General features: G+C 36.3%; 3 protein-coding genes across 3 annotated transcripts; 1 reads left to right on the plus strand and 2 right to left on the minus strand.

Moving 5' to 3' along the window:
• Window positions 1-554: 554 nt before the first annotated feature.
• On the plus strand, window positions 555-4,185 carry LOC147547601 (Tetratricopeptide repeat (TPR)-like superfamily protein). Its single transcript, XM_086666797.1, has one exon. The coding sequence runs from the start codon at window positions 555-557 to the stop codon at window positions 2,667-2,669; it is 2,115 nt and encodes a 704-aa protein (XP_086522923.1). The 3' UTR covers window positions 2,670-4,185.
• Window positions 2,723-5,277, minus strand: LOC147547602 (plant intracellular Ras-group-related LRR protein 9-like). Its single transcript, XM_086666798.1, has 3 exons — window positions 4,345-5,277; window positions 3,721-3,887; window positions 2,723-3,616 (listed from the first exon to the last, which is right to left on the minus strand). Exons 1-3 carry the CDS (start codon window positions 5,131-5,133, stop codon window positions 2,989-2,991), a joined length of 1,584 nt encoding a protein of 527 aa, XP_086522924.1. The 5' UTR covers window positions 5,134-5,277; the 3' UTR covers window positions 2,723-2,988.
• Window positions 5,278-15,491: 10,214 nt separating this feature from the next.
• Window positions 15,492-19,261, minus strand: LOC147547603 (uncharacterized). Its single transcript, XM_086667126.1, has 9 exons — window positions 18,619-19,261; window positions 18,390-18,499; window positions 18,169-18,287; window positions 17,965-18,062; window positions 17,243-17,330; window positions 16,999-17,151; window positions 16,313-16,412; window positions 16,083-16,210; window positions 15,492-15,814 (listed from the first exon to the last, which is right to left on the minus strand). Exons 1-9 carry the CDS (start codon window positions 18,678-18,680, stop codon window positions 15,770-15,772), a joined length of 903 nt encoding a protein of 300 aa, XP_086523252.1. The 5' UTR covers window positions 18,681-19,261; the 3' UTR covers window positions 15,492-15,769.
• Window positions 19,262-22,496: the final 3,235 nt, after the last annotated feature.

Raw genomic sequence — 22,496 nt, forward strand, 5'->3', positions numbered from 1 at the left:
CAAATTCTAACCCCATGTACCTTGCGACGGCGAGGGATGAAAACCTATACGGTTATATCGGTCTGCACGTACCGTTCTCTCACATGTGAATTTTGTGGGCAATTACCTATACGTCTATATCGGTCCCCACGTACATATCTCTCGCAGGCAAATTTTGTACGTGAATTGCCCGCTTAAGGAAAGTATGTACAAACATGTTAGCAGTCTATGTATGTTGATTGATTGGACTTATCGAACTGGACACTCGGTTCGAGCACATTGCATATGTACGTACTGACTGTGCCTGCCTGTTTTCTCTGTCAAGGCAGACCCAAGTCACGAGTGACGAGTTCCCATGGGTTAGCTCGGACTTCGTTTGATAGGGTTGGGTAAGGGGTCTCTTAGGTCATTTTGGCAGCAGCTCCTGTCTGACTAATAAGTTATAAAATGTCATAACTAAAACACTCATTGAAGCTAGTCTATGATTATGTAGTGGGGATATTTGAAATTGTTGCACGGACAAAAACACTCTTAGGTCTCTCACCATTTTTATTTGCATTACCAACCTATTTTATATGAAAGGCAAACAACTAATCACACACCTATTCCAATCATGTAAAGATGGGAGATCTGTCTCTCAATTACACTCTCAAATCATCAAAAATGGGTTCCTCCATGACAGTTTGCTTGTTACCAAGCTGAACTCATATTATGCTAATTACCTCTCTCTAGAACATGCACGTAAACTGTTCGATGAAATTCCTCATCGAACCGTTTACCTTTGGAATTCTATTCTTAGAAGTCACTGTAGAGAGAAACAATGGGAAACTACTCTCTATCTATTCAATCAGATGGTATCTACTACTACTGCTGAAAATGATAAGCCTGATAATTTCACAGTACCTATAGCTATTAAAGCTTGTGCCGAGTTATTGGCGGTTCGAACTGGGAAGGCAATTCATGGGTTGATCAAGAAGAACGAAAAGATGAATTCGGATTTGTTTGTGGGTTCAGCTTTGGTTGAGTTGTACTCTAAATGTGGAGAAATGTGTGATGCTTTATTAGTTTTCAAGGAGTTTTCTGAACCAGATGTAGTTCTATGGACCTCCATGGTTACTGGGTATCAACAGAATGGAGATTCGGAAAAAGCATTGAGTTTCTTCTCTAAAATGACGATTACCGAAGGTTTAACTCCTGATCTAGTTACTCTCGTAAGCGTTGTTTCTGCTTGTTCACAACTGTTGAATCTTCTGGATGGGAAATCTGTTCATAGTTTTACAATCAAAATGGGGTTAGATAAAGATCCATCTTTGGCTAATTCCTTGCTCAATCTATATGCAAAAACGGGTTCGATTAGAAATGCAAGGAATTTGTTTGAGATGATGGATGAGAAAGATGTGATTTCATGGAGTTCTATAATTTCTTGTTATGTTCAGAGTGAGAATGCTGATGAAGCTTTGAGTCTTTTTAATGAGATGATTGAGAAAAGATATGAACCTAATTCAGTAACAATTGTTAGTGTTTTACAAGCTTGTGCTGCATCTAGTAATGTCGATGAAGGTAGGAAGATTCATGAGCTAGCTAAACGAAAAGGGTTCGAATTACATATATCAGTTTCGACTGCTCTTTTGGATATGTATATGAAGTGTTCATGCATTGAAGAAGCAGTAGATATTTTCGGAAGAATACCTCACAAGGATGTTGTTTGTTGGGCTGCTTTGTTAAGTGGGTATGCTCTGAACGGGCTTCCAAACGAGTCACTGGGTATTTTTCGTAGTATGTTGACGAGAGGAACTCGGCCCGACACAGTTATAATGGTGAAAGTTCTAATGGCCTGTGCAGAACTAGGGATTCTTCATCAAGCTCTTTGCTTTCATGGTTTCTTGGTTAGGAATGGGTTTAATAATAGAGCCTTTGTTGGAGCTGCACTTATAGATTTGTATTCTAAGTGTGGAAACTTGGAGAACTCTATTAGGGTATTTGAAGAGATGGATCAGAAGGATGTTGTTGTTTGGAGTTCGATGATGGCAGGTTACGGAATTCATGGTTTTGGTAAGGAAGCTATTCGAACATTCAATGATATGATTCAAACCTCGAAGATTATACCTAACCAAATCACGTTTCTCTCAATTTTATCTGCTTGTAGTCATACTGGTTTGGTTGAGGAAGGGTTGAAGATGTTTGATAAGATGGTTCAGAAATACAAGATTGAGCCTAGTTCAGAGCATTATAGTGTTATGGTTGATCTTCTTGGCCGGACAGGAAACCTAAAAAAGGCGCTGGAGTTTATCGAACAGATGAGAGTTCCATCTGGAGCCCATGTTTGGGGAGCACTGCTTGGTGCTTGTAGAATTCATCGAAATGTTGAGATAGGAGAGAAAGCTGCTAAAAAGTTGTTTCGGTTAGAACCAAATCATGCCGGGTACTATGTGTTGTTATCGAATATTTATGCTGTAAATGGGAAATGGGACAATGTTGCAAGAATAAGAACTCTGGTAAAAGACAAAGGACTAAAGAGAGTACCTGGGCAAAGTCTGATAGAGGTTAAAAGCAAGGTACATACTTTCTCAGCTACTGATAGTTCACATCCAGAGTTTGAGCAAATATATCGGTTACTAAGAGAATTGGAGGTGAAAATGAGAGAGGAAAGTAACGTTCTTGATGTCGATATCATGCTGCATTGTGGTTAGGTTAGGAGCATTCTTTCATACAGAAAAATATATCGAACACGAAAAAGTGGCAATTATAAACAAAACATTCGCAATATTGTATTTCAGAATAAAACTCTGAAGCATGAAATGCTATGTTCTGATTGTTTACACAGGCAATTCAAAATAAGAAAGATAAGTGATTATCACCCTACAAAATTATTTGAAAATGCTAAACCAAGAAATTACCGAATACGAGGATCAGGATATCTAGATCCTGCCTGTGCCCGAACTTCTTTATTATCTTCTGTACACGAAATCCATGTAGATACATTGAATCAAAGATCAGAAGATTGAGAAATCATAACTGCTGGTCAAGATAGTGGTCTCTTGGAGAGTTTGCTCCAGATCCCAGGTATCCTGTAACATTCTTCAACCATGAGGTGCTTCGTGTCAGCCATCCAGTCTGAGCTTGTTCATTGTTAGCTTCAAGTGTGCTCTTACGTTCTTCCTCGATTAGGATTTCAAGCAGGAGCTTACTCATGAACTCCTTCACAGCTTCAACTCCACGATTTACGATCTCTGTAGGAGGAATTGTAAGTGGGTTTTGTTCCAAGTTAAGCTTTTTAAGATTTTCTAACCGACCAAATGTAACAGGAAGAGCACTAATCTGATTGTTACTGAGATCAAGTTCTTTGAGATTGATAAGATCACCAATTGTGTCGGGAAGAACTGTCATATCACTGAAATTACTACTAATGTTAAGGATTTCAAGATTTGTCAATAGGCCAATTGCATGTGGCAAACCGTGTAGTTCGTTAAAGCGAGCATCCAAATGTTGCAATGATCTCAGTTCACAAATGGAAGTAGGAAGTGATCGAAGCTTATTAAGGTTCACGAAAAGCTTTTGTAAGTTAACCAGTTCATAACCAATATTTGTTGGCAAATACCCCAGATGATTATAGCTTGCATCTAGCTCCACAAGCGATCTGCATCGACAAGAACTACTTAATCGCATACTAAGTCAAAGTACTGAAAAATAATTACAAAGAGAAAGTGGGTTTTCATCAGAATTTCCAAAATCAGTAATCACCTGCAATGAGATATGCTGTCAGGGAGCTCATTAAGCTTGTTCGAGGACACATTTAACAGTTTCAGATTAAGTAGCAAACCAATGGAATCGGGTAATGACTCCAAATGGTTGGATGAAAGATTAAGCTCCTCCAAGTTTTGTAATCCTGCTATGGAATCAGGAATGACCTTCTCCCAGGAAAATAATGCCATATATAGTTAGAACTTAAGCGCAACTAAAACCCAAATATAAGTCAAAGCCTACTCCACAGCTACACGAAACCAATGGTCTCCATTTTTGAGTCAACTATCTCTCTCTCCTATTGGATGTTTTCATTCTCGATGGACAGTTGATTCCTATTTAGGTCCGGGGTAGGTCTACTTTTGTAGTGTCTTCTATCATTTTTCTTAATCGAACAAAATCCAAAATATCTGAATTTACAATCTCGAAATTATGCATAATTGAGTAAAGATTGATTCAACCCAACCCATCTTCCATGTCAGATATCATAAAATTCTACTTATAAATCAATTTTCAGAAGTTCAATTCTAGTTCATCAAAGTAGAGTATTGTTTCTGGTTACGAACCAAAATTCGAAAATTGTCATAACTCAATGTTTATGAATTTCAAAATTAAAATACTAACCTGAAGCTGATTGTGAGAGAGATCAAGAGAAATCAATCCATGAAGTTTCCCAAATGCTTCTGGAAGAAACCTCAATTGTCGACCAGAAAGTTGAATCTTTTCTAATTGCTTACTCAAAGCTTCCTGCAAAATCGATACAACTTCCTCATTTACTTCATCATCATAATCACCAACCGGAACTTTATTCTCCTCTGTTTCTGTCGCCGTCGTTGGTGATGATGATGATGATGATGATACCTTCTTCTCAGTTGCTTCTGCCGATCCATAAATCTTCACTAACCGATCTTCAGCAGATCTCAACAACTTCTCATACGATTCATGCATTTCGTCCAATTGAACAACAGCTCTATAAATACTCTTCTCTTTCTCAGCTTCTAATCGAATCTCATTCTCCCTATCAAGATCAATCTCATTAGGTCTAGATTCTAACACAATTTCCTCAAGTTGTTTCGATAACGAACATTCAATTTCAGTAATCTTTGATTTAGCAACATCAACTGATTCATGATCTGGACGATCACCTAGGGTTTTGAGAATCGATCGAGTGTGAAAAACATCAGAGATAGCTTTAGTCATTGAAGCAATTACTTCTGGATCTTTAAGATGAGGCATTTCTACCATTAGTAATCCTTCTGGTTTGTTCGAATTGGGGGATTCAGTAGGGCGTGGTTGTGGTTGTTCAATGTCGATATCATCGAAATCAGAATAAGATGGTGGTTTTGTACCAAGTTGGGGAATTTTGGACATGACATAAGAGACTATTGGGAATTTTTTAGGGTTTGGATCCATACCTTGAAAGAGAGAGATTAAAGAGAGAGAGAAGGAAGAAGAAGAAGAAGAAAGAATGAGGAAAATTGGAAATAACAGCGTAACTGAAAGGACAAGGAATTTTATATGAGAGCGGCTAAAGGCGCCTTCAAAAATTGTTCTTGCGCCCCATGGAGTAGATTGACTGAAGTCAATATCATTTGATCCATTGTCAACCGTTGGTAGCCCAAGCGGTTCCAAGGTGTTGACATAAACTCCAGAAAGTCCTGTAGGTTTCAGTTCGAATCCCAGAGAAAGTGGAATCTTTGGTTATTTGAATTGGGATTGTAAGGGTATAAATAATGTTGTTGGGTTTCAGGCAGACCATTGTCTTGTTGAGTTATAGGCCCGGTCTTGTTAGTGTTTGAGTGGGCGGTTATCGAGCTTATCACATCTATGATGTATCAAATGCCAAATATCACGATTTACGTAGATCTTAGTCGTCTTCCAAAAAAAATATCATTTGATCCATCGACACCTTGTTTGCTCAAGTGGTTGATATTGTTGACATAAACACCAAAATTCTAAAAGTCTCAGGTTTGATTTTCAGATGAGGTATGGTAATTGAATTTGCATTATTAAAAGTATAAATGCTACTCCCTCCGTCCCAAATTAAGGGTCACGTATAGGGAATCCAACTTATTTTCATATTTTCTCTTCTTCCATGTTTGCCCTTATTTATTTGATAATTTTTTTTCGGGGGATGAGATTTAAGTCCAAAATCGCATGATCAACGAGTCTAGAGACCAAAGATAATCTGAAACAGAAAATAAATCCACTCAAAGTAAATTACATGTCTATCCTCTTATTCTCTTTTACTGCCTAACCTATCCTAAGTTAAAAAAAAAAAAACAAGCCAAAATAAAAGATACCATAATATATAGATTCATTACATTTATTTCTTTAAAAACAAAATTTCTTTCCTCGAAAAAATTTGTCTTTTTCGTTTAGCATAACAAAAAAAAGTAGTCTTTTCTGTTTCAAAAAAATAACCAAAAAAAAATTGCCTTTTCCTCAAATATCAAACCAAAGAGAGAGAGAGGGAAACTCTTATCTTAAACACGCCCAAAATAAACCTAACAGAGAGAGAGAGAGCATCGAGTAGGAGAGAGAAAGAATCCATTGTTAGTTTCGTTCATCATCATCAACAATAAAGAGTAAGTTATTTTGGTTTTCATCATTTTTGTTGTTCCTTCAACTTTGTTTATGATTTAGATTGATTTCTACAACACAAAACGAATTAGGTTTTGATTTTTACAACTTTAACTATGATTTATTTTTCTGAAATTGATTAGTTAATAAGAAATTTCTAGGGTTTTGTTGTTTCGAAGTGGTTTAATGGAAGTTATTTTCAAAACCCTAAATCAGTTCAAAGTGAAGAGTATGTTTCTTTTTTGCATGCAACAAAAAATTTGTATTGTTACTTTGTCTCTGTTGTTGTGTAATTTCTTTGAATAAATGGTTTCTGCTTAAAATTTTTATTTTAGACCGACAAGTTAGGGTTCTATCTAATTTAGGATTTTGTATTGTAGACTTTCAAGCATAGTGTTAGATCCAGAATATAGTTACTTTCAATAAAACTTAATATTTTGTCTAGCATTATTAAGTTTCTTATAAAACTTTATCAATGGTTACCTGTCAAACCTGATTTTTTGACAACCATAGAACATTACATGGTGTAATATGGGAAAAAAAAATGAGAGAATAAATTGGATTGTAAAAACCATGTCATTTTTTTGTCTAGCATTTTTGAAGTTTATCATAGAACCTTGAAATGGTTACTGTTCAAAACTGGTTTCATAAGAAAAATGACTTGTTTGACTAGCATTTTTTAGTTTCTTATAGAAACGCATAAATGGTTACAATCCAAAGATGTTGAATTGGTTTGTTGTTTGAACTTTGACAGGCCTGATTGTAGGTTGTATGTGATTTTGCACATGGAAGAACTTTATATCGAATCGAACTATAAATATTTTCCTAACGAGATGCCAAAAGATGATTGAACAAAACTAGCGCAAAGGAAGAGGGGTGAACTAACTTGGTTGTTGCTGAATGAATCGAAGGATATATGGAGAAAAAATGTTTAAGTACTTTAACTTGTATTTTGTAACGGACTATGTGATAAAACGTAGCAAACATGTTTATGTTTTAAGTTTGAATAACATCTCGAGCAGTTATGGGATTATTTATCAATGTTCTATAATACCACAATTATATTATATTTTAAATGTCGTTCAACAGGTTCATAGATACGATAAAGATGTTACTCAAATTTCTTGGACATTATTGAAACTATACAATTGTAATACGTGGTAGGGCAAAGGCATGATGAACACAAACACTTAATGTTGAATCCATTGATAACATATATAACTAAGGAAACAAATAGTTCGTACAAAAATATATCAAAAATCTGGACATTTTGATTAAAATATAACAAAGGCTAAAACCAACCTGCTTTGATTGTATTGAAATATGCTAAATTGCTAGAAACATCAAACAAATTTTTCTAGCATGGTCCAATGGGTATAAAGATACCAGTAAGATGTTGACAAAATTTCTCCAACACTACCAGCATTTTTCAGTTTTTCGACATTTTGTAACTTACTCTAGCCAGATACACATGAGTATAACTACGATAATATCGTAACCATTGATAAAATTTAATAGGAAATAGGAAAATCCTCTTGTTTAAATACGATAATCTGGTAACATTGATCAAATTCTCTAAACATATAAAAGACATAAGTAGAATATTTATGTTTTTAGCAGAATAAGTAAACCTACATAATCAAAATTTAAGTTAGTTATTATATAGTTGCCGTGCATGAGGCACTATTGTGATAAGCCGGTTTTTTACACCGACCGCAAACCCTCATTTTTTTGGGTATATTTCCTGAGCTCTCTCTTCTTACTGTCCTTGGTCTTTCCGGTTTTCTCTTTGTTAACGGAGGTAGTGTTCTTGTTTCATCGATGTACTCCATTGGCTCATCATAATTTGGTATTTGGTAGACATAACATTGATAAGTGTTGACGAGAGCTTGTTTGGTGAAAATGATCAAAAAAAACTTGTCGTATCACCATCATAATTCTTGATGCAAAACATGACATGTTGACACGGGATACCATCTATCGACCACCTACCGCAACTACATGTGAGATCAATGAGATTGACAGAGTAGAATACGAATGTAGAAAATGCTAGTAGATGTCACTAGAATCGATAAAATGCTAGTAGAATACAGAAAATGTAACAAAAACAATTTCACCTTATACATTTTAATTACTAAAAAGTATTTGTTAACCTACTGTAACAAATTCATTCAACAGATACTGATAGGATGTAGAATATGCTAGTAGAATCAATAGGATGCTAGAAAAATAGTATTTGTATTTTAACCTACTGCAATAAATACATTCAACAGATGCTAATGGAATGTAAAAAATGTTATTAGAATCAATAAGATGCTAACAAAATAGTATTTTCTTTTTAACCTATTGTAACAAATTCATAACAGATGCTAATAGAATGTAGAAAATGGTAGTAAAATACCCGAAAATGTAGCAAACACAATTTCACTTTATAAAACTTTTTTATGAAAAAAATATTGAATTAATAGAGATTTCAACATTCACTTTTTACCAAAAAGTGATAAAAAATGTTACATATAAGTTTTTTGTTAGAATAAATAATTTTTTAAGAAGATTGTAGTAATAGAGATTTATAGATTCTGACGATCAATTTAAGTTGGACATACCTCACAAACGAATTTGTAGATGTCTAATTAGATTGAGGTAGAGATAAAACGCAAATCACAACTTCATACTTTCTTGAAGTTCAAAGAACAAAGAGTTACAGAGAGAGAAATTCGTTTTTGGGATTGAGCATCTCGTTTTAGGTAAATATCCATTGATTTGGTAGGTTACTTTAATCAAATACAACGGATTTAGAAATAATATACTTTCTTGAATTCAAAGAATACAGAGTTACATAGATAGAAACTCGTTTTTTTTAGAGTGCAACTCATTTTTGTTAAATATCCACTGATTTGGTTAAATATTTATGGAGTTTATGGAAATAAAGATTGGTATTAAATATCCAACATAAATATTCTTTCATAAAATATATGGAAAGAGTTATTAACTTAACCAGTATAAACCTTTGGTTTACCAATGGTTAAAAAATATTTATGAAAGGGCAAAAATGAGAGATAATTAAAGGATTGATGCATGGGCCCACCAAATAGTTAATTTTTGGACTTATTTTACATTTTCGGTTTATTTTGGTTTTATTTTATTTATTAATTTAGGAGTGGATATATGGCTCATTACCCCCCCTATTTTTGGACCTTAGACTCAAAAATCCATTTTTTTAAGTAATTCAAAACTTACAATTTTTTCATTCTAGAAATACATGTAACTATATTAATTTCTCACTTGATTAATCCAAAAAGAATGGATTTGTTCATTGGAAAACAAATTTTTGTATTGCAAATAATCAAATGTCTTCATTAGCTTAATTAATGGACCATTTATTGGAAACATATAAGAAAGGGTATTTATGGAAAAGTAAGGGATTTATGTGATAAAAAAAGAATGAGACTTTTAATTTGAAACATCTAAAAAGAAATAGTGGGCTCTTAATTTGGGACGGAGGGAGTAATAAATTTGTGGGGTTCTTTAATTATTGGTTTAACTTAAGCAATTATCGGCTTATCACATCTTGATGATGTATCAATAAGTGCACTGTAATAATGACTAACGTAGATCGCGCCCTTTTTGGACTAACCAATCCAACAGCCAAAGCAAAGCCTCAGGTCATTTCGTAAGGTCTCGAACTAGCCCAGTCGGAGAGCCAATGTAAGGCATCATACGGGACAGTCTGAGACTTTTCGGAGTGGTCGGTCAATAGGTAAGGCACTTTGAGTGATTATGTTCATAAGCCTTCATCGTTGAGGCACGAAAGCAAGCTAGGGCATTGAAACCAAATCACTCAAGAGGTTTATTGTTCTCATTATCTGGATAAACTTGCAAATCTAGGGTATAGAAAGCAAATTCTCTTCAAGCTCAAAGCCTTAGGTCTCGAATCTTCATAACCAAGTTGGGATCTTTATAAACTAGTTTGGATCTTCATCAACAAACAAAAGGATCGAGCCCTTTTGCAGTTATTCGGTGTAATAAGATTTGTTGTTATTCGGAGAAAAATCTAGTGTATTGAAGCTGGTTTTTAGTTAAAAGGAAGAGAACGATTGGAGAGAGAGAAAGTCAAGAGAGAAAGATGGTAGAGGGGGTGCTGGAGGCGCCTTTTGCGTAACAGGGAGAGGCGCGGAGAGGGGGGAGAAATGTGATGAGATCGTGAATGTCTTTCTTTTTTTTTTGTTGTTGAAAGATGAGATCATGAATGTGGTCTTGAGTTTCATGGCATCATATTTTAATCAAGGGCATGCCCTATGTTTTTTTATTTTTTTTGTTGAAAGACATGCCCTATGTTATCATTCCCCAAATCAGGATGGTGAATAAGAAATTGAGGCCTTGGGCAAACGGCCCAAAATCATGGGAAGAATGAGGACCGGGCCCAAGGCAGTCCGGAATTATGGATCAGGTCCAAAGTGTCAGCCCCTTGAAAGTGGAAAACTAAAAAACCTTCCATTTCATTGATATTACGGATTTGCCATTCAAAAAAAAGCGCGAAATTGACGAACTTTTTGGCCAAAGTCTGACGTCAAGTCAGGTTCCGAATGACTCCTCCACGCCAACGTCACTTCCTCATTACCTCGAGCCCACGCCTTTCAGTTTTGGAAACCGCTCACTCTCTCTCTCTCCATTACTCCATTACTCCTGATTATTCGTCCACCATTACCAAAAGAAAACCGCTCACTCTCTCTCTCTAAAAACCAGTTCAAACTCTCAAGCTGTTCTTCATTCCTTTAGTGCAAGATCAGTGAAAGAAAAACTCTGAAGTTGTTCTTCATAAAAGGTAAGTTTTCTTTAACAAAAAGAAAAAGGATTTTTGAGGGAAAAACCCTAAATCTAAAGAAAAACCCTAAATCTGACGAAAAACCCTAAATATTCCTTCGAAATCTGTTACAAATTTAACTTGGATTACTGTTTGCAGATGGTGAAGAAAAGCACAAAAACAACCTCACCAAAAAAAATCGCTACAGAGCCAGCAACGACAAGGTCGAGATCCGTGAAACAAAATAAGATGAAAGAAAAGCAACCAACTAGGAGTAGTCCGAGGGGGAAGACGAAGGTACAAAAGTCCACACTCTTTTTAATTTCATGTACACGATCCAGTGATCTAGAAACTTTTTAGTTTCCATGCACAATTTCGTTTTACTTTTTCACAAAGCTTTGAAGTATTTTACTGTTACCATCCTACCTTTTTTTAGTTTCATGTACATGATCCGCATTTCGAGCATGATATGAGTAGTAGTAACTCAGTTTAATACCATAATCTTTTTTGAAGGAACTAACAATATCCTTCGTGCTCTTGGTAGGGTTCTCTCTAATGTCTTCTGCAATCAATAAACTAACAGCTTCAGTCGATAGTCGAGGTTTCCGTACACCAGTGATGAAGTCTTCACAGGTATGAACGGGGTTATAGGCTTTCAGGATAAACATAGATCTCGACTTTAGAGGAGCAACTGCGTGTATTTTCCACTTGCATTTGGTACTTTTGCAAACACAGGTGACACGATCGCGGTCATTCTTAACAAACACATAATTGTAACCGTGTTTGATTGAGTAACGACTGAGAGCCTGGCGAAATGCAATCACACCACCAGGAAATTCTTGACCCTCATGGGTGAATACTTCAGGCCAACTCTCAGACCGGAGAGGCTCTCTTCTGACAAGAGCAGTGGAACCATCACCATGGTTAGAAGGCGGGAGTAAGAAGAAATCAGTGGGCGACCTACAGAAATACACAAAGTTTAAAATCAGGAACGGAATAACTAACATTACATTTAATTGTGGACCAGACATTTTACAACTCCCAGTAAAAAAAAGGTATAACACACAAAGTACTGTACCGATTCAACTCTTGTGGAATCATTGAAGTGTATGATCGAGGCACAATTGACGAATTAGGCGTGAAAAAACCACGTTCCAACCTGCAAAAGTTAAAGAAACGAAAAGTATAGACATATTGCAAAACGGGAACTGAATAATGTAACGGCAACTTGGACACTGAAGGGGAACGAATAGAACAGATGGGAAAATGTACCGATTCATTGCTTCTGTACTCATTGAGGGTGATGATCTTGACAAATTTGAAGCATTCGAAGGGAAGAATTCAAGCTCAAACCTGAATAATTACAGGAATAAGGTGAAGAGGTGAGGGACATGTACAGAAAAATTACCAAGTACAACACACCTTGTATAACTACGTAGGAACTACAACATGTACAACCAACTATAAAACACAACGGGAACTACATACTGACTAATAAATATACCGATTCATTAAGGGTGGTGATCTTGAAGTACTTGATGGGTAGGGACTGCAGAAATCACGATCTGCTTCACGAATGGACTCTTCATTTGACTGCGACCCCATTTCTTCTCTGTTCATTCTGCATAAAAGAAGGATCGGGAACTTTAGAATGTACGGTAAACTATCCAACGGCGAGGGAACGGGCTAACGGATAAGGAACGTAAGTTTGTACAGTATAGTCGAACAATAAAAACGAAAATATAAGGAATGAAAATATACCGATTCATTAAGAGTGGTGATCTTGAAGTACTTGATGGGTGGGGACTGAAGAATTGACGTTCTGGTTCACGAATGGACTCTTCATTTGACTGCGACGCCATTTCTTCTCTGTTCATTCTGCATAACAGAAGGATCGGGAACGTTAGAATGTACAGTAAACTATCCAACGGCGAGGGAACGGGGTAACGGACAAGGAACGTAAGTTTGTACAGTATAGTTGAACAATAAAAACGAAAATATAAGGAATGAAAATATACCGATTCATTAAGAGTGGTGATCTTGAAGTACTTGATGGGTGGGGACTGAAGAATTGACGTTCTGGTTCAGGAATGGACTCTTCATTTGACTGGGACGACATTTCTTCTCTGTTCATTCTGCATAAGAGAAATATCGGGAACTGTAAAATGTACTGTAAACTATCCAACGTCGAGGAAACGGGATAACGGATGAGGAACGTAAGGTTGTACAGTATAGTGGAACAATAAAAACGAACATATAAGGAATGAAAATATACCGATTCATTAAGGGTGGTGATCTTGAAGTACTTGATGGGTGGGGACTGAAGAATTGACGTTCTGGTTCACGAATGGACTCTTCATTTGACTGGGACGACATTTCTTCTCTGTTCATTCTGCATAAGAGAAATATCGGGAACTGTAGAATGTACTGTAATTTACACAACGAAGAGGAAACAGGATAACGGGTAAGGAACGTAAGATTGTACAGTAAAGTCGAACAGTAAAAACGAACATATAAGGAATGAAAATATACCGATTCAAAGTTGACGTGTTAAGATTAGAGATATGACGTTCCAACCTGCAAAAGTTAACTAAACGAAAGTATAGACATATTGCAAAACAGGAACTGAACAATGTACGGTCAACTTGGCCATTGTAGGAAAACATGTACAGAAAACTAACCAAGAACAAACACTATATAACTAAGTAGGAACTAAGAAATGTACAACCAACTATAAAACCAAAAGGAAACTGTAAACTGACTAGTAAATATACAGATTCATTAAGGGTGGTGTTACAGTAAATCATTAGTTTCGAAGGAGTTGTTCAAAGGATCCTAATATTCATAATTTTGGTGACCTCTGTTGAAAGTATATCCATCATCTTGAAATTATTTCATTCAATGCAAGTAGATGAGTTTAAATGTTTTTGTTTTTGTTTTTGTTTAAGGAGTATTCATGGCAGAAACATGAAAGGGACAGTGAAGCAATAGAAATATGAATGAGTTGTAGAGTCTAACTGTTTGTCTTTAAGGAGCAGTGGACCAAAAAAAACATTAAATGATAACATAGAAGGCTAAAAGATGAGATTTAAGAACATTAAAATGATAACATTAAATGATACCATTCAAGGCTAGAAGATGAGTTTAAATGCTTTTGTTTTTTTTTTGTTTTTGTTTTTGTTTTTGTTTAAGGAGTATTCATGGCAGAAGATGAGTGAGGCAAAACACTAGTGTTCCCTTCAAGCCAGGAAGATGATGAACATTAAAATCACTAACCTGATGTGGAAGAACAGTAATAGTTGGTCTTTCAAAAGATGATGAGCTTTTGTCTATAAATAGAGCTAGAAATAGTTGAATAGATTTTGAGCGGGACTGAAAATTTCAACCCAAATTTTCATCCAAATATTTCGGTGAAAATGGCGCCATTACAGGAGAGAGAACAGAGGATAGAGAGAGAAAGAAGAAAATCAAGGAGAGATTTGGGCGGGGAGATAAGGGAAGGAAATCAGATTGGAGAGGGAAGGAAATAAAATAGGAGATATTTTCTCCTCATTTAATGCTAAGGATTAGACAAATCCGGCTCATTAATTGCTGTCTCAATCAGCCATTAAGGCAGGTAAGGGAGAAGCAGGCAGGGGCAAAACGGGAAGGGAATAACCCTTAGAAACAGGAATTGTCAGACAAATCTGACATTTTGGACCTCTCCCGCAATTTGGAAATGGGCTGGGGCGGAAGCTAATTTACCGGGCTTATTTTGGTCCTCTCCCTCAAAAAACCTAAGAAATTGAGTTGAAAAACTAGTCAAGTCATGAGGAACATGTCAATCAGATATCACCTCATGACTTAGGGAAATGTGAAGACTTTGTCATCTTCACTGTCTCCACATCTAGTTGTCACCTCCACATCTATCTCCGGCCACCACCACCTCGACATCTAGTTGCCACATCTACATCTATCTCCGGCAACCACCACCTTCACCTCTCCGTAAGTCGTCTCTCATCCTTCTTTCCTTCGTACTACCTTTCCTTTTGTAGTCCGACTTCTTTCTCCGGAGTAAAGTTTGGGAGAGAACAACTTTTTGTATTCATTCAGTGTACCAGAGTGTTTTGCAACTTTCAAGAGTGAAAGAGACGCTCCTTATGCCATTACATGATTGGCTAATTGTTGAAAATTTTCACTAATGAAAACGGTTAAAGAAGAGGGAGATGAAAATGGTAAAAGCGGAAGATTTAAAAAACAAAAAAAAAGGGTAAGACAGATGAAAATCCGGACACCAGCAAATTTCGGGCAGACGGATGAGATGAACTAGAAAGCGAACACCTAGTGGATGAATTTTAAATCTGTTAAACAAACACTGGTACATGAATGAATCAAAAGCAATAAATGAACTTCAAAACTCAGATACTTTTTTTTTTTGAAAGCAAAACTCAGATACTTAGGTTTGCAAAGTTCTATATTCTTCAAAATTGATAAATATCATAAAAAAAAAAAAAGTTAATCCAATTCTTTGTTCTCATAGCTCATCTGTCTCAAGAGAGGTGGAAGAACTCGAAACTTAGATCTACCGGCACAAGCGAGATAGAAGATAGTAACAGCTAAAATCTGAATTACCACCCGAATCAGGTTAAACGACAAGAGACTCCTTATAGAAGTTTTTTCCTATCATTGGACTGTTGTTCCTCTTTCACCTCCATCTTCATTCTCAACCTGATACAACAAAACCAAACATATTTCAAAATTTTCAGTCACGGAAAAATGTGATCACAAACTTACGAATTTTCATGCAGTAAAAGAGAGGCAGAATCGTTTATCGAGCTCATTCATCTAATGTTATTTAGTTACTCATCATTATTTGAGGAAATGGAAATAAAAACAGGATGACGGATATAATTTTTCTCGGCCAGAAATGGTATCAGTTTAGAAGCTAGTAGTGTTTTATATATACACGCAAATGAACTATAGGATAAACTTTTACCTCGACTACTACCCTTCTCTTCCTCTTTGACTTGGCAAGTCCATCAGCTGATTTTGACTCTTTCCTCGCTCTCTTTTGGACAGTAGCTTCTCTCTCTTCATCATCTTCCACATCTTCATCTGAGTCACCTGCATCAGGTTACACAATTTATTATTCTACATATTGTAGGGTGCAAACAACCAAAAGGTTGCATGAAAAATGAATGGTACTAAATTATGCAAAAACATTACCGTAGTCAGCATCTTTCAGACGCTCATCCATTGCGAGGCCACTGAAATCTTCCATGTCATCTTCCTCTTCAAAATAGCCTTCAACAAACTCTCTCACTTCCTGATCATAAACATGGTAGTAACTTTGACTTCATTGTCATTGAAATAACCAAAATATTTCAATATCCAAGGAGACCGAGATGAAATATAACATACAACAAAACATTCAAAATAGAAAAATATACACAAAATAAACCTTACACTTTTACAGAAATATATAAGACATGAATTAGACATCCATTACTTGTTCTCTTCTATTAGCGACGCACCAACATATTATAATACGAACATAGATTAAGATGTATGTTGATTGATAGTGACACCTTGAGGTGTACACACCAAGAGTCGTACGCCTTGTATGTAAGATATCTACACCTCGTTTGTCATGTCAGACACAATCTCGAGATAGAAATCTAATGAATTTCCTTGAGGCTACGCATCTGCCTTACTAATCCGCGGTCATACTTATATAACATATTATCCTTAACCAACAGACCTATTTGTCACTAGTTAATGATTCCTAAAACAAAAAGGGTTTCTTACCAGAAAAAAGAATTTCATTAGCATGATAACAAAAGTATTCCTACTATTCTACTAATCAACTAACAGCTAAGGAGCTTCAAAGGATAAACCTTTTTGAGACTTACCCCTTCCTCCTCCTCTTCCTCTTCCTCTTCCTCTTCCTCTTCTTGCACTTCTAGATTAAGAACTCGTTCGTAAGCCTCAACATTAGTGTTGAGTATGTCATCCTCATGATATATTCCTTTCCGAAGACGTGCTAATAGTTCTTTCTCAATGTTCTGCAACAAATAATAACATTGTAAATACCAACTTCGGTGCGAAGACATGAGAGTTAAGATTCTCTCGCATATACACACACAAAGAGATAACCTTCTCCACAACTGCAGCCTTTTCAGCCTTTTCCAATCTCCTAGCATCTCTCTTACTCTCCTTCCTAGGTACTGTCATTATCTTCTCCCTGAGAAATTGAAAAAACCGTTAAGTAGTTGATCAGAGAATCTTTAAATTTCGTACCTCTTTCAAAACTAATATAGGTTAGACTGGAGTAATGATGATTCGACATGCTCCTGTTAAACATCATCATCTCGCATAGAACCAATAAATTTTGGTTAGCAACATAAATTAGTGTTCCATTGGCTGCTTTGCAAATCCTGTACTAGACCACCATGTTGAGAAAATAAAGTCATTGCTCACTGAATGAGCCACCAAAACTCGGAAAATGATAACTATTTTAGAGACGGTTTAGCCAAGACCTATTTCATATGGTCCAAGTGGATACTACTTTTAGTGTTATTGCTTTTTCCCCGAGTCAGATACTCAGGCGCCCAGATACACAATCATATTCTAAGTCAGCTTACTAAGTATAACGTGAGATTTTTTTTACTTGCTCGTACTGACACGAAATCGTGTTAGGACCACAAAACACAACTCTAGGTTAACTTCTTTTGTGTACAATTTAGCAAGGTTGATCCAAAACTAAACACTATAAATTAGAAAACAAATTAATTCAATAGTGAAAAGATTAAAACTATTATAATTCATTGTGAGAAAGGATTCCATTACATTCGAATCAAACAGAGAAAAAGTATTACCTTGTCTTCAAAGAAAGCTTCCTCATACGTATCCTCATTTGAGTCATTTTCGTGAGACGCTGCTTTATTTTGTGCAAGAGGAACTTGGGCCAGTACAACTATGAATGTCAAAATTAAACAATATTAGGGTTTTTTCCAATCATTCAAATCAAGGGTAACTTAAGCACTTAACTCAATTAACCAAGGCAAGTGAAAGTAGAATACCATATGCTTGTCAATGATTTCCATTGCTTTCTCATAGTTTTTGGGTAGTTTAACTCTTTCCCATAATTTATTCGGCATATGAGCCCTCTCTATAGTCTTCATATATAAATAAAATACTCCTGTTTCAAACACAAAATTGCAACATTTGATGAAACCCACAGCTAAAAAATCAATCTTTCATCATCCAAATATGTTTAGAGAGAGAAAGAGAGGAGGTATACCATCGTGATCCCTAATGGTGGCATAACGACTGTTAGCAAGAGGGCAAGAACTCCGATTGCAAATTCCAGTTAAATTATATGGATTTCGACAGAAATTACCCGTTTCAATTCTAAAAATGCAAACCAAACAAATTAAAATCCACCAAAAATGAAGAAATAATTAGCTAATAACAAGTTTGATTATTTATTCATCTGAATGAAATTAGTAAGGAGGGTGAGAACTACTTACTTGGCCATGAAACTGCAATGGTTGTGCCTGATAACTTGCCAGATAACTTCATCGTGCTGCATCTTTGATTCAACTTCTCTACAACAACAAAAACTTGGACGAACTCTAGGGTTTCAGATGTTGAGGGTTTAAGATTTTAGAGGTTTTAGGGTTTAGGGGCTCAGTGAGGAGGAGAGTTGAGAAATTTTCTCACTGCTCACTTCACGGTCGGCGTATTAGGTTTCTTTCCTCCTCTAGTAAAGAAGCTTAATGCCTTTTCAAATTTCCACCCAATTTTACTAATGGTGCAAGGGCGGTGGAATTAAATAGACATATCCAAACAGTCACTTCTGGGGCAACCAAAATTGAAGATACGTGCGTGAAATGGCCTAAATACCCCTGAGGGAGGAGAGGGCACAAGTTTTGGGAAAATCTTTGAGACTATTTTCCGAGATTTGTTTGAACCCCTTTCGTATAATTGACTTCCTATTTGGACTCCCTTTTTCCACTGTTGGACTTTAGACTTTTTTTTTTCAAAAAAAATGTTAAATATAACAGTCGAAATATATTTTGGACTATTTTACTTCTTCTTCATGGTGTTATTAACCACCACCACCACCGGAAACCACCCCACTACCGAAAACCACCCCTTACAGGCAAACTCAAAACCACTGTTCCCTAACAGAGAAGCTTAAGATCTCCATAACCCATCAAACTAACATGATAAAATTCTTGAAACTAACATGATAAAATCCATGAAACTAACATGGACTGTTTCCCTAACAGCAAATCTCCTTCTTCTCATCTCTATTAATATCCTTCTTACTCTCAAATCCATGAAACTAACATGATAAAATAACATCTTATTTGATACTGATCAGAGAGAAAAAGAAGATGATTGAGGAGAGAATGTAGATTAAGTTGAAATTTTAGAGAGAGAGAGGGAGTGGCTGAAAATTTGAAATCAAAGAGTGAGCGGTAGAAATTAAGAGATGATTGAGATAAATCTAGATGGAGAGCTTGATTGAAGGAGATGAGTAAGATGGTTGATTGGAGAAATCAAATAGGGAATCGGTTTGCTATTTTAGAGAGAGAAAGGAGGAAATTCTTATCTTCTTCTCCTTCTCCTCTTTTATAAATTACAGGACAGATTTCTGAAAGAGGAAACAATTTTTAATCATCATCTTCTATTCATCATTGTTTTTGAGGATTTTCTTGGTGTTTAACTGAATTAACAATGGAGAGAGAGAGAGATAAATCAGGGGCATACTTGGCTGAAATTTTACAGTAGAGAGAGAGGGGGGAAAAAACAGAAAGTCGATCATTCTTTTCTTCTTCATCTTCTTCAGGTTGTTCGTCAGGGAGTTCTTCGTTCTTTTCTTCTTTGGTGAATCAAAATCTTTGAGAGAGAGAGAGAGAGAGAGAGAGAGAGATAAATTAAGGACATACTCGGCTGAAATTTTACAGTAGAGAGAAAGAGGCGAAAGAACAGAGAGTCGATCATTCTTTTCTTCTTCATCTTCTTTTGGTTGTTCATCATGGAGTTCTTCGTCCTTTTCTTCTTTGGTGAATCAAAATCTTTGAGAGGGAGAGAGATAGATAAATCAGGGACATACTCGGCTGAAACTTTATAGTAGAGAGAAAGAGGAGAAAGAACAGAGAGTCGATCATTCTTTTCTTCATCTTCTTCAGGTTGTTCATCATGGAGTTCTTCGTTCTTTTCTTCTTTGGTGAATCAAAATCTTTGAGAGGGAGAGAAGAGAACAAAACAGAATAGACAGAGAGAGCATAAAGTGTTTGTAGAGGGAGAAAGAGAGATTTTTATGTTATTATTTTCTCTTCTTACTCATTAAGAGATTTGGAGATCTTAAACCGATTAGGTGGCTTAGGGAAACCTTTAAGTGGCATGAACCTTGACGAGCTTCTCAAGAATGTTTGGATAACAAAAGCTAATCGTTGAATTTGGATTATTGTGTTACAATGTGTAGTTAAACGGAGGAAGAAGATGAGTTAAATTTGAAGAAGATAAGTTCAAACTACTTGAGTTAATTAAACTAGGGGCCCAACTACAATATTAATTATGCAAGGGTGAAGTGAGAATTCTTTTAAGTATAACTTTGGAGACGGAATATACTCGGATGATCCCGTCAAAAGGGAGTCCAAAGTGCAACACTGGAAAAAGGGGAGTCCAAACAACAATTCAATTATACGAAAGGGGGTCCAAACAACAAATCTCCCGACTATTTTCACACATTTTTTTCTCGTAAGATATCGATTTTTACATCCAAAGAAAATCAAATTTTCTAACCCAATTTTCACATGTATCAAACGAACCCTAATATTTGTTCTCTGGGTTAATTCCATTTTGGCTCACAATTTGTGACCAACTCACTATTTGGTCCTTATAAGGGTCTGACGGTTCGATTTAACACCAAAAAACTAAATAAATTTTAACTTTTTCTGAAGTAGTGTTGGGGGACAAAATGAAATTACTTCCCAAAAAAATACTAAAAGCACAAAAGCCAGATCATCTCTTTCTTCCTCGTCCACTTCACCCTATCCCTCTTCCATCACATCTGTTCATCTTCACCTCACTTTTCTTCTAAGATGAAAGGTCGCCAACTGAAATAAAAAATTCTGACCTGCCACTTTTACCTAAAAAATAAATTATTCTTCCTTTCTCTCTCTAAGGTGTCGTTTGGCAACACTAAAATAAGTTACTTTTTTGCTTATTTAAGTAGAAAAGTCAAAAAGTTAGTTTGGTACGCAAAAATTATCGACTTCATTTAAGTTAAAATTCGACTTTCTCTTGAAGTTAAAATTTTTAGCTTTTAACTTCAAAGTAAAGTAACTTTATTTTTAGTCATGCATGAATTTTTCTTGACGATTTTTTTTTTTGTCCATCTCCGCTCCACTACCACAACTAAACTTCTACCATACCAACCATCGCCACCACCACGACAAGCATTGCACCTCCCCCACCACCCTACCTCAACTACCACCACCACCTTTGTACCACCACCACCACCACCTTTGTACCACCACCACCACCACCATACACCACCACACCTCGGCAACAACCACCTCGTAGCTCCACCACCACTACCATTATCGTACCTTCACCACCACCACCACCGTACCGCCACCACCACCACCACCGTACCTTCACCGCCACCGCCACCACCACCGTACCTTCACCGCCACCACCACCGTACCTTCACCGCCACCACGGTACCTTCACCACCACCACGGTACCTCCATCATTACCACCATACCTCCATCATTACCACCTACATATCTTATCCACCACCTTTACCACCATCACCATACCACCACCACCATAACCCCGTCACTATCACTCACATACCTTATCCACCACCACCATCGTATTTCCACCATCACCACCACCGTACTTCCACCACCGTACTTCCACCACCATCGCCACCATCATACCTCCACCACCATCGCTGCCACCATCATAACTCTCTACCACCACTACCGTCAAACATCAACCACCATCACACCCCATAACCATACCTTCATGGCACCACCACTACTACCAATATCACCACTACTTCGTATACAAGAGTAATCGTGGAAATCATAAATAAATTCAAATTAAAATCAAGTATCTCTATGAGAAAGAAAAATAAAATTATCAAAAGTAAATTGAGTTACCAAACTAACTTTTTGACTTTTTTATTTATAAGTAACATTTTTGCCAAATATACTTTTAAATTTTTTTTACTTTTTTAAAGTAAAAGAACTTCTACTACAAGCAAAAGTACTTCTACTTTTGGTTGCCAAACGATACCTAAAACCTCCGGCGAAGGCATAGGGGGAATCCCTTCACGGGAGGTCTGCTCTACATACCTTAGAAGGTATTTGGTGATTGCATT

This window comes from Eschscholzia californica, unplaced genomic scaffold (genome assembly GCF_041429995.1).
Source record: "Eschscholzia californica isolate CP2 unplaced genomic scaffold, dmEscCali1.0.p SCAF_3, whole genome shotgun sequence".
Taxonomy (NCBI): Eukaryota; Viridiplantae; Streptophyta; class Magnoliopsida; order Ranunculales; family Papaveraceae; genus Eschscholzia; species Eschscholzia californica.

Bases quoted from the DNA above. Each gene is read 5' to 3' on its own strand.
- LOC147547601 (XM_086666797.1), top strand. From the start codon at position 555: ATGAAAGGCAAACAACTAATCACACACCTATTCCAATCATGTAAAGAT.
- LOC147547603 (XM_086667126.1), bottom strand. From the start codon at position 18,680: ATGCAGCACGATGAAGTTATCTGGCAAGTTATCAGGCACAACCATTGC. The intron at 18,500-18,618 runs GTAAGTAGTTCT...TTGCATTTTTAG, and splicing joins CATTGCAGTTTCATGGCCAA to AATTGAAACGGGTAATTTCT. The intron at 18,288-18,389 runs GTATACCTCCTC...TGTTTGAAACAG, and splicing joins CACCATTAGGGATCACGATG to GAGTATTTTATTTATATATG.
- LOC147547602 (XM_086666798.1), bottom strand. From the start codon at position 5,133: ATGGATCCAAACCCTAAAAAATTCCCAATAGTCTCTTATGTCATGTCC. The intron at 3,888-4,344 runs GTTAGTATTTTA...TCCTGGGAGAAG, and splicing joins TCTCTCACAATCAGCTTCAG to GTCATTCCTGATTCCATAGC. The intron at 3,617-3,720 runs GTGATTACTGAT...TTGTCGATGCAG, and splicing joins GACAGCATATCTCATTGCAG to ATCGCTTGTGGAGCTAGATG.